Below are 12,023 nucleotides of genomic sequence, written 5' to 3'. Positions count from 1 at the left end.
GGGTGCTCCAAGCTCTGCCCAACCTGGCCTGGGACACTTCAGGGATGGGGCAGCCACAGCAAATCACATTTACTGAGTTTTGGAAGTCTTCTCTGGGAAATCCATTCCAGGGCCTCCCCAGCCTGACAGGGAGGAATTCCTTCCCAGCACCCCACCTAACCCTGCCCTATTTCAGCTCAAGCCCAGAAGAATCTCTGCTCCAGGTAAATATTCCACCGTACACAGAGCCTGTGGCTGAAGGAGATCCAATCCCAGCTCACTCCCTGTGGATCCAGGACCAGGAGGAATTTTGGGAACAGCCCCTGCACTCACAGGTTCTTCAGCCTCAGCACAACATCAGTGAGGCATCACTTGTTTGTTAAGAATAAGCCTCAGTTTTGGTGAAATCCAAGAGAGATTCCCTTACTTTATGACTCATGGAAGGATGTGATCAGATAAAAAGTTCAGATAAAAAAAGATCCAAAAAAACCTCAGAGAATTAAAACCCATGGACTCAAAGGGCTTTTTAAAACCTTGGAAAATGTGTTTCACATCAGAAAATCAGATTTCTAATGTGGATTTTGCCCTTTTTTCCTTGTTTAATATATCTTTGTTATATTTGGGTGGAGGTGGGCCAGTGTTAACTCCAAACATCCCTGTGGCAGACACCTGCAAGAAACTTGTTCATCTGCTGGCTCCCAAAAAAAAACCCCAAAGCAATTCAATTTCTATCATTTTCTTTGGCTTTCACCAGTCCTCATCAGTGTCTCCACATCAGCAGCACATCATTGTGTTTTAGGGTACAAAAGGTTCACTCCTGCTCTGCTCCTCTCACTGTCTGTGCCTGTCCTGAGGAGCTTGGCAGGAGACAGCTCCAAGTGCTCATCCCACAGCTGAGATCTGAGCCTGCCTGAGCTGGAAAATCCTGTGCACAGATAAGTCTGGGACACAGAGCTGCTTGGATTCCCACTTGGAAAGCAAATCCTCAGTGCTGTTTAATGCTGCCATTATCAAATGACTGCTTCAGATGCCAAGTTGAGGAGACAAGACGTGACTGAGGAGTTTTCTCTGGAAAAAATATCAGTCATCCCTTAATTAACACCCAGTCTCCCCTTATCTGCTCCAAAAATACATGGTCACATTTCCAGCCTGGGGTTCTCTGCATGAGAAACTGGAGGGACAGGACACAGGGAATGGTTTCACTCCAAGGCTACATGAGATTTTGGGAAGGAATTCCTCCCTGTGAGGCTGGGCAGGCCCTGGAATGGATTTCCCAGAGCAGCTGAGGCTGCCCCATCCCGGGCAGTGCCCAAGGCCAGGCTGGACAGGGCTTGGAGCAGCCTGGGACAGTGGAAGGTGCCAGGGCTGGAACTGGATGGGCTTTAAGGTCCTTTCCAAACCAAAGCATTCCCTGATCCCACATCTTCAGAGCTATAAAGGCCCAAAGAATTGATTCACAGATGAAGTTCTGTGCAAGGAGGGCATTAAGGATCAGCTGCAGCACTCAGAATCTTCAAAATGTTAAAAATGCACAAGAACTCTGGAAAGCACAGGAAAAGAGTCTCAAAAGAACTAATTTTTAAATTATCACAATTATATGAAAGCCAGCAGAGAGCAAAGAATGCCTTTATAGAAATCCACTCCCTAAATCCTGGAAATATTCACAGCTCAATGTCAGACAAACCCAACTCTAAGCACAGCTCAGTTGCTCTTTCCAGAGCCAGGATGGCAGAGTGGAGCAGTCCTGAACACCTGGTGTTTGGTCTCAGTCCTGGGCTGGGATCTCCATCCAGGTTTTACCTCTGCACAGCCCAGAGCCACCTGGAATTCTGCCCCAGCTGATGAAAGCCAAGGGCTGCTGTGACTTTGTCTCTCCCTGCACACCAGCCCTGTTATTCTCCATCTCTTCCTTTATTAATAATTGAATTTGTGCCACCCTGCAGGTGAAGTCACTTAGCAATTCCCTCCCGTGCAAGGGCAAGGGCAGGTGGAGGGGGGTCACTGATCTGATCCTCAAAGCATTCATCAATCTCAGAGATTTTGAATGGATGAGTGTTCCAGAGGTCTGAGGGAAATCAGATCTGCAGACATTAATGGATTAGGTGTTTCTTCAGAATTTACATGCACATCAACGGGTCAAACATCACATTTGTCTGTGCAAATCTGTGCCAGACCAAGGCAGAAAAGGAATTACACAACAAACATCCTCCTGGTGCTGGCAGCTTTGCTCCTGGCATAGCTGACAGAGCAGTAAAAATTCTGGAATTACTGAGGCTGGAAAAAACCTCCAGGATCAGAGTCCAAGCTGTGCCCAGTCCCCACCTCGTCCCTAGCCCAGAGCACTGAGTGCCACCTCAGGAATTCCCGGGACACCTCCAGGGATGGGCACTCCAACCCTCCCTGGGCAGTTCCCATCCCTGACCCCCCTTTCCATGGGGAAATTCCTGCTGCTGTCCGACCTGAGCCTGCCCTGGCCCAGCCTGAGGCCGTTCCCTCTCCTGCTGTCCCTGTTCCCTGGAGCACAGCCCAACCCCGTGGCCAGGCTCTTTTACTGCCCAAGGTGCATCCTTTGAAGGCCTTTAATAAATCCCTACTTTATTTCTTTAACTCCGTCCAGCCTCTGTTCTAGGCAGCCTCTCAGGGCATCATTGCTTTCTCAAGATAGATTAGGGCTCTGCGGCCTCACACGAGGCCTCGCTCTGAGGCCTTCAGGATGTCAGGCCTAACACACCACCAGGACTGTGCTAAATTCCCAGACCTAAGGAATTACAAGTATGCACACTAAGAGTACTGAGGATACATAAAACGTACATTAAAAAAAAGGTAAAATCTCCCCTTGGCCCGCCACGTACCTTCGGAGTTGAGGGTGATGAGGGTGACGTTGTTGCCGATGCTCTGGCTGCCCACCTGGCCGCTGTTGGACACAGAGTCGCTGGCCTCGGAGCCGCTCTCGCCGTCCTCGTTGTGGCTGTCGTCGTGGCCGGGCACCTTCACCACGATGGTGTTCTGCCGGCGGCCCGGCACCGCGCTGCGGGCAAGGAACATGGGTCACCCCCAGAGAACAGCCCTCAGCAGGAACGGGAGCAAGGAATATCCAAATTCCAGTGTTGGTGCAGCCCGTGGGCCTGCACGTCGTTGTTGTGAGGGCCAGCACAGGTCACCTCGAGGGAACGGCCCCTCAGAACGAATGTGAGCATGGAATGTGCAAATTCCAGAGTTACTGAATTCAGCCCATGGGCCTGCACGTTGTTGTGAGGGCCAACACAGGTCACCTCGAGGGAACGGCCCCTCAGAACGAATGTGAGCATGGAATGTGCAAATTCCAGAGTTACTGAATTCAGCCCATGGGCCTGCACGTTGTTGTGAGGGCCAACACAGGTCACCTCGAGGGAATGGCCCCTCAGAACGAATGTGAGCATGGAATGTGCAAATTCCAGAGTTACTGAATTCAGCCTGTGGGCCTGCACGTTGTTGTGAGGGCCAACACAGGTCACATCGAGGGAACGGCCCCTCAGAACAAATGTGAACATGGAATGTGCAAATTCAAGCATCACCAAGTTCAGCTCATGGCCCTGCACATTTTTGTGAGGGCCAACACAGGTCATATCGAGGGAAAGACCCCTCAGAAGGAACATGAGCATGGAATATCCAAATTCCAGCATCACTCGGTTCAGCTCATGGCCCTGCACATCATTGTGAGGGCCAACACAGGTCACCTCCCGAGAACAGCCCCTTAGAAGGAACGGGAGCATGGAAAATCCAAATGCCAGAGTTACTGAGTTCAGCTCATGGCCCTGCACATTGTTGTGAGGTCACCTCCAGAGAACAGCCCCTCAGCACAAATGTCAGCACGGAATATCCAAATTCCAGAGTTACTGAACTCAGCCCGTGGCCCTGCACCTCCTTGTGAGGGCCAGCACAGGTCACCTCCACAGAACAATTCTCAGAAGGAACATGAGCATGGAATATCCAAACTCCAGTGTCACTCAGTTCAGCTCATGGCCCTGCATGTTGTCATGAGGGCCAAATAAATGTGTTGTATAAAATGGATTCCTTTAAACCATTCTACTCCTGTAGAACTATCCAGCAGAATAAAAATCACACTGTGGGCAAGGAATGCAGGTCACCTCCAGAGAACAGCCCCTTAGAAGGAACATGAGCATGGAATATCCAAATTCCAGAGTTACTGAGTTTAGCTTGTGGTCCTGAACGTTGTTGTGAGGGAATTAAAAGCACTAACTGACAAAATAAATGTGTTGGATAAAATCAGCTCCTATAAACCACTCTGCCCCTGTGGAACTTGGAGCTATCCAGCAGAATAAAAATCACATAGAACAACCAGCTTGGAAGAGACCTTCAAGATCATCAAGTCCAACCCATGCCTTAACACCACCTCCACTAAACCCTGGCACCCAGTGCCACATCCAGGCTTTGTTAAACACACCCAGGGATGGTGACTCCACCACCTCTTCAGGAAGATGATTCCAGTACTTTATCACCCTTTCAGTAAAATACTTTTTCCTAACATCCAACCTAGATTTCCCTTTGTGCAGGTTAAGACTGTGCCCTTTGGGTCACATGTAGCAGAAGGAATAAAAAAATCTTAGGTATCAACTTCCTACATCTGCCTCAATGGAAAAGTCTAGGCCCTGTGTGCAAAACAAAAGAAATATCCCAGTAATTTATAAAAATATATTAATTACAACCATTTTCCACCCAGAATCCCCAGGTCTGCTTGTTTAAAATTCACTTTAGATAGTCCAGGTTTTCCTTGGACTGCATATTCCTCCTTCAGCTGGTTACATACAGGATTTTGGCATGCTCCCAAGAGATTGTGCATCCATGTAAAAATCCACAGCTATAGGAAACCCTTCTGTAACTTGGCAGAGATAATCCCAGCTCCTCCAGGATGCTCACTCCCACCAAGAGGGAAACAAGAGAACCTAACCAAGCCCAGGTTCAATCTTTCCCCCATTATCACCTCAAGGATTCCTCATTTTTCCCTTCAAACTGAAGGGGAAAACTGGCCTTTGCAGCTGGCCCTGCCCAGGGAGGGAAGGAGGGAGGGTTCCAGGGAATGGCACTCACTTGCTGAGGATGTTCTCCAGGGAATCTGCTGCTCTGCTCAGAGGCTCCTCCTGCCCCACCATCTTGGCCACGATGGAGTTCTGCCGGTCGTTGTTGAGGATCACCGTGGTCTGAGGGACAACGCTGCAGAAAAAATAATCACAGAGGGACAGGAATGTAAAGGAGCAAAGCTATAAATAATCCATGAAGAGAGTTTTGGTTTAAGTAATCCAGGGAGGGTCTGGGCCTCGTCCCTCTCCCGGCACTGCTGAGGCCAGCAATCCATCGCGGTGACACCGGCACCACCTGGAGCACTCTGATTTTTCCAGAGGATGGATGGCTCCCATGGAATTATATAAAAGTCCACGACCCCTGGGGAAGCAAGAAAGAATTCATCAATTCAGGACACACAGGGGGAAGTCTGTAAATCACAGCTCCACCAAATTCTTTCTGGAAGAATCTGAGTTCACAGAGGTACTGTGGCCAATGCACATGGTAATGCCCCAGTTTCAGTAGGACAATTCCTAGGAGAAGAGAATTTGAAAGGATTTATTGCAAAAGTGGATGATGAGCATGGTTAAAGGACATGTGCTGTCCTCCAGGGTGGGGAGATGAGCAGCACAAGAAGCATCAGAGCAAAGAGGACCAGACTGTATCTGAATAAAAACAAGACTAAACTACTTCTGGTGTGCATTTCACATAAAAAACCTAAAACCAAACACCAAAATCATTTCATGTGTGAGAAACCAGAAGTTTCTCTTATGACTCCTGATGACAATGGAGAAGGAAAACTCGAGACAGGCTAAGGTTACACTGGAGTGCAAAAGGAAATATGAAACAAACAACTCCACAGGCAGATGGGCACCTGACCTGTTTGCAGGGATTACTCACGTTACTGCCACACCACACTCAAGATTCCCAGGTGGGGATTTCAGACTTAAACTGTTCCTGCTGTGCTCAGGGAGAACTGAGGGAGAGAAATGTTGGTTTAGCTCCCCTTTGCTCTCCCCACAGTAAACAGCTTGTTCTTCTTGTCACTGCTCCAACATCCCAAACGTGACTGGGGGTCATTTATTTTCCCCTGGCTAATTACTGAAACACAAATGAAGCCAATCTGGTGATAGCAAGTGTGTTTCCTGCAGCTGCAGCAGAGCACACACTTGAACATTCTCAAGTCTGTGTAAGCCTCAAGTGCCAAATTATCCATCGCCAAGGAAAGATAAGGCCCTGTTGTGGAGCTGAGGATGAATGGATCCCAACTTTGGCACAAACAAAGTGCTTGACCCCGGATTTTTTGGCTCCAAAAGCCCCAGACTGCAATGCCCTGCCTCCCCCTGCCAGGGACTGCATGTGCTGCTGGCAACTGCTGGGATTCCTCAGGGAACCCAGGGACCCCTGGGTGCAGACCTGGGCAGGCTCTGGGAGATTCTGGCTCATCCCAGGCAAGGGCAGGCTCTGCCAGAGCTCCTCGTGTGCACAGGGAGCTCAGATCTCAGAAAGGAAGAAAGAAATGGGGGCTTCTGTTGCTTTCCTGTCATTCTCTGGAGAATCAGGATTTAGGGCACCTCCAGTCACCTGTTCAACCCAGACATTTTTATTTTTGGAAAAAAGACAACTTCCATCTCTTTTCTCTGCACCAAACATTTAAAAACCCCACCAAGCACTTGATAAAAGAGGGAGATGTGGCAGTGCTGGCAGCTCCCAGGCCAGCAGCATCGTGTGTGTGCTCATTACATTTCCCAAATTATCCAAACAGCTGCCCTGCAAGTTCTCACATCCCAGTTTAAAACGTTTGAGTATTTTACACTTCCTTTCAGACACTGTTCTTTATCAGCATCTCCCTTGCAATCACTTCTGAAGGCCTGTTTAAAATGTCACTTACCAAAGCTTCTTTTTAATGAAGACTCTGAATAATTAATTTCAACTGGAGAGATAAATGCAATAAAATTACATTTAGAAAGTCCTTAGCATTTTGCTCTTATTAAGTTTGGATCTGAAGAAAAAAGTAAAAGCCTTAGCACTAAAAATTGGCATAAAATAAGGAATTGAGGGGGGTTGCTTTGTTTTAGGAATGTTCATTTTTATGGATTTCTTGAAATTCTTCCTGATGTCCACTCTGGACCTCCCTTGGAGCAGCTTGAGGCTGCTCCCTCTCATCCTGCCCCTGCTCCCTGGGAGCAGAGCCCAATTCCCACCTGCTTGCACCATCCTGGCAGGGACCTGTGGAGGGTGATAAAGAATTTGCTTCCCTGGGGGCTGTTCCAGTCTCTGTTTTCAGATTTATTTAGAAATCTGATGAATAGACACAAAATAAAAAATGGAATTCTACATAAAATCAAAATATTGGGCCAAGCTGACAAAAAGCCATTAAAATTCATTAAAGCCAAGTGCATCTTTGGATTATTCCAATTCCTTTCTTCAATCTCTCCATCTCTTTCTGAAGATGAATCAGCTTTAACCATTCCCTCTGTACTAAAACACAGAGAACACAAAGGAGGAGGAGGAGGAGGAAAGCTTTGGATATTCCCTCACGCCCCAAGGGAAGCAATTCTGAGTGCTGCCAGTACTCAGGGGGAAGATGGAAGGAAAATATTCCAGGGGTCAGGGGGAGTTTCACAAACCCAGAGTGACTGCACAGGCCCCAGAACTTTCCATTTGTGCTCACATATTCCTTTCCCCACAAGCATTAGGACTTGGAGAGACTGGAGCAGCAATTTGCCTCTTCTTGGACACAACTCTCTAAAAAAAAATGTAAATGCATGCAACCTGCGGATATTTGGGAATTTTTTAATGCAGTTCACTAAATAATCTGTCAAATTATAGGTGAAAATATTCCTAAAAAATAAACATGCCAACTAATGACTGCATATTTAGCTTCTGATTTTTTTTTTAATACAAAAGGCCAGTCTATATTTTACATAAGGAAATTGCTGGCAAAGGTCATTTTCAGCATGGAAAATGTGTGAGTCAGATCTGATCATTCATCTTAAAGGCTGGGGCTCCACTGCCAATAACCTGCCAATCACCCAGAGTGCAGCCAGACACAGAAAAGAACTTTTGGCAATGCCAGGACCATCCTCTCCTCCTCTTCCCAGCTGAGCTTTCCATTTGGAAAGAGAGAGAAATCAGGCAGAAGGAATAAACCGATATTTCTCTCTTCCATGAGGATCAAAAGTGTTTCTCTAAAACACTGACAATGACTTGGAGTGAGATTTTCAGGCAGGTTCTTCCCATGGACCAGCTCATGGAGAAGCATTAATGGGAAGAAGAGCTGGAATTCCTGCTGGAAAACTCTGCAGCCTAAAGGAAAGCCAGGCTGGAAAAGAGCCCTTGAACTCTGGTATTTCCCAGTTTAAATTAAAATTTAAATGTGCAGTTCGTGTGTGGAGGAATATCACAATTATCCCTAGCAGGGAGAAAATCTAAATATAACAATTATTTTTGCACAATGTTCTGTTTTCCTTATTTTATCCCTAGTTTATCTTTCACTAACACTCATGTTCATCCTTTACAACAGCCCCTTTTTACATCTTTTCATCATTATTTAGGCAGATAATGTCCCAATGCTCCTTCCTCCTGATGGCCACCTGCTTCCTTTGCCTGCTGCTGACTGAGTTAAGGATCCCTATCCAAAAAGGAGAGAGAAAACCCACCCAGGATCTCCCACTGCAGCAAAGCCACAAACTGGCACAGAATCCATGAAATGGCTTTGGCTTGATGCCCCAAAATGCACAAACCTGTCCACGAGCACACTGTGCACAGACACCTCAACAATTCAAATTTAAATCCCCAAACTCATGGTCCAGGCACAGGCAACTACCAAAAAGCAGCTGTGGCATCCATCATTTTCAGAGAGCTGAGGATTAAAAATTCTTTTTGGATTCTGGACAGAGCAGAGACCCCAGGAACAGCCCCCAGGAGCAGCCCCCAGGAAAAGACTCAGAAACAGACCCCAGGGGCAGACCCCAGGAGCAGGACAATCCAAAGTCCTCCTGGCAGGGCTGGAAAAACTCCTGAAGCTGAGAGCTGAGAGGCCTGGGAGCAATTTATAACGAAAGATAAAGCAAATGCTGCTTTATCCAAACAATTTAAACACAGTCAGTGTTGAATTTTCAGCTCAACTCAGTACAAATCAGAGATTTTCCAAGTTACAAAATCCATCTTTAGCTACAGAGGAGCCCCTGGTTGGCTGGAGGCAGGAGAACATCAATTACTAGCTTTAAGAATAATTTAATTTTTTTAAAATTTAATTTTAATCCAATTTTTAAAGCTGTTAAACTCTCCTGGGGATTATTGTGCTCTGAGAAAAGCTGAACCCACCTGGAGAACCAAACTCCAAAATGACAACAGCCATTTCCAAGGAGTTCATCAGCTCAAACCCTCCTGTTCCCAAGCCAGGCTTGCTCCTCCAGGGATTTTCCACCACCTCGATGGGGACACAAATAATTTTAGATCTTGGTTTAAAAAAATACAACAAAATTTTAAAACCTCTCATTTTGAACACAGCTGAAACTGTAAAAATAAAGTGTGGTGACACAGGGTCCAAGGAACATTTTGCTTTTAAGAAATACACAAAACAAGGAAAAATGACAAAAAAACATTAAAAAAACCCAAGAAAAAAATAGAAAAAAAAAAGAAAAAAAGAAAATATATAATTTTTTTTTTTAAATAAAAATTGGGAAAACCTTTTAAAAATATTTTTAAAAAGGAAAAATAGAAAAAAATGGGGAAATAATAAATTGGGGAAATAATAAATTGGGGAAATAATAAATTGGGGAAATAATAAATTGGGGAAATAATAAATTGGGGAAATACCCATCCAGGTAACATGTGACATAAGCAGAATTGAAAAGTGCTAGAAATTACACTAATTATCAGTCTTCTACTTTTGATTATGGCCAAGAAAAGGCCAGGTCATGCCAGAACCAGCAGGTCAATACCACCCTTTTTGAAGATAAATGTACTCATAAAAATACAACAGCAGAGATATCTTGTTTTCTGCCAGTCTGGGAAGAAATTTACAGTTATTACCCTTCTTTGAGCCTTAACTTCCTGAGGCAGATAAGGAGCAGCACTGCAGCACGTGGAGATTGTGCTCAGTGGGAAATGAGGCAGCTGCCCTGACCCTCAGCAGGTGCCAGCAGTGAAATTATTGATTAAAACAGAAATTCTGGATGTTTAGAAAACACAGTTTGAATCAGGAGAAAGATTTGGAATCCTTCATTGTACAATTAGTTACTTTGAGATGGTTTTCCTGATTTTTTGACTAATTCTGGTATCAGCAGAAGTCTGATTTAAGCACTAAATTAAATTTAGATTTAAGTAGTAAAATCTTGGGGGTGGAGGAGGTAGTGCTATAAATTTGGTTTCAAAATATTAATTACAGGAAATGAAGTCTCACTGATCACCAGGTAACCAAAGTATAGAATATCAGGTTCCTGCAAACACCCCTGAGCTCTTTCTGGGGGTTTGTAAATAATTCCCACCAGGGAATTCTGCTTTTCCTGCTTTTCCTAATTCCCAGCCAGCTCTGTGCCCTTGCCACCACCACAGACATTTTCCAGCCATTCCAAGGATGCTTGGAAGGAAATTAGGGATTAAATCTCAAATTTCCAGATCCCCTGAGGGCACCCTAAAGAAATCCTGCTTTTCCCTTGCTATGATAAACACAATTTCAGGAGTTATTGGGAGCAGATTTCCTGCTCATGGAACAAAGAGATGGAGCTCAAGATATGCAAAAATGTACAGTTCCTAAAAAAAGGGGGGAAATGCTGTTTGGAAAGACATTCCAAGGGGTTTTAGGGGTTTTTAGGGGTGGAAATGCAGCAGTTAAGTGGCAGCTGCTGCCAAGGAACGCAGATGGAACAGGGGCTCCAACCTCAGCAAGACTGGGAGAGGTTCTGGAGCCACACAGGGTGGAAAAGACCTCCAGGATCAGCAATTCCAACCTTTTAGGGTGGCTCATCCTTGGGAATCCCTCCTTTCCATCCTGCTTCAAGTAAACTGCAGCCCTCCAAACCCACTGAAAGAAATAAATTATTTCTTTTTCAAACTCAAGTGGTTTAAATTACTCTAAATTTCAATTATTATATGATTTTCCAAAAGCAAGACTGGCAGTTTTTGAATTTTTAAAAATAAAATTACTGGTGTTTTAAACTGCTCTAAACTGGTACACAAATTATCCTGGGACACCCCTAAATCCCTGTCATTTCCAAACCTTGTCCCTTTAATCACTAATTGATCACCTCCTCTCCATTCATTTTCTGGCACTGGCAGAATTAACTCCCCAACCTACAGGAAAAGTTTCCAGGGTCTGCTTTTACTGCTGGATTTTCAAATTCCCACTGACTGTATCACTCAAAATATTAAAATTCTGCCAGGCTGGAACCCAAAAAGGATAAATAAATAAGGCTTTTCTGCCCCCTTCTGTTTACTGTCTGCTCAATGAATGAAATCTATTGGGTGTAACACAGGCTTTCACAGCCCAGCACTCTGCTTCACACTGATAAAGATTTGTCGAGTTTCACTAAACATGATCACAATTTGCAACATCCATGAGGTAAAAACCTGCCCACTTTTATTAAATAGAATCATTTTTAATTGCTTCTTTAGGCAGAAAGCAAAGATGAGTCTTACAAAGGCCTGAACCAAATTCCACTTCCTGCACCTTTCAATTTATTCCTGGAAGAAGAATAATAATATCTAATATATCTATTCTAATATATTGTATATTACTATATAGTAATAATATTGATATTATTAATATATTTATTGTTATATATTCAATAATAATAATAATATTCCTGGCTGTGCTCATGGAGCCATGGAATTCAATGTTCTGCTTTCCCTGGAATTCATCTCATCAAAGGGATTTGGCAAGCTTAACCCACATTTTAATATGTTGTAATTGATTTTAAATGTTCTTAGACAGTAATTAGAGTGGTAAATGTCCCCCTAATCTGTGTCTAAACCCAAAT

The 12,023-nt window shown here is 44.8% G+C and overlaps 1 protein-coding gene across 1 annotated transcript in view; it reads right to left on the bottom strand.

Annotated features, from left to right (window-relative positions):
• BANP (BTG3 associated nuclear protein) overlaps positions 1-12,023 on the bottom strand; it is a 109,966-nt gene that overhangs the window by 79,268 nt on the left and 18,675 nt on the right. The window contains exons 5-6 of the mRNA XM_059857495.1: positions 5,068-5,190; positions 2,832-3,007 (exon numbers count right to left, since the gene is read on the bottom strand). Coding sequence (XP_059713478.1) covers positions 2,832-3,007; positions 5,068-5,190 — 299 coding nt within the window. The remainder of the gene's footprint in view (positions 1-2,831; positions 3,008-5,067; positions 5,191-12,023) is intronic.

The sequence above is a fragment of the Haemorhous mexicanus genome, chromosome 12, assembly GCF_027477595.1.
Source record: "Haemorhous mexicanus isolate bHaeMex1 chromosome 12, bHaeMex1.pri, whole genome shotgun sequence".
NCBI classification, from domain to species: domain Eukaryota; kingdom Metazoa; phylum Chordata; class Aves; order Passeriformes; family Fringillidae; genus Haemorhous; species Haemorhous mexicanus.
Note: the sequence above shows the minus strand (reverse complement) of the source record. Positions and strands in the feature narration are given on the sequence as shown.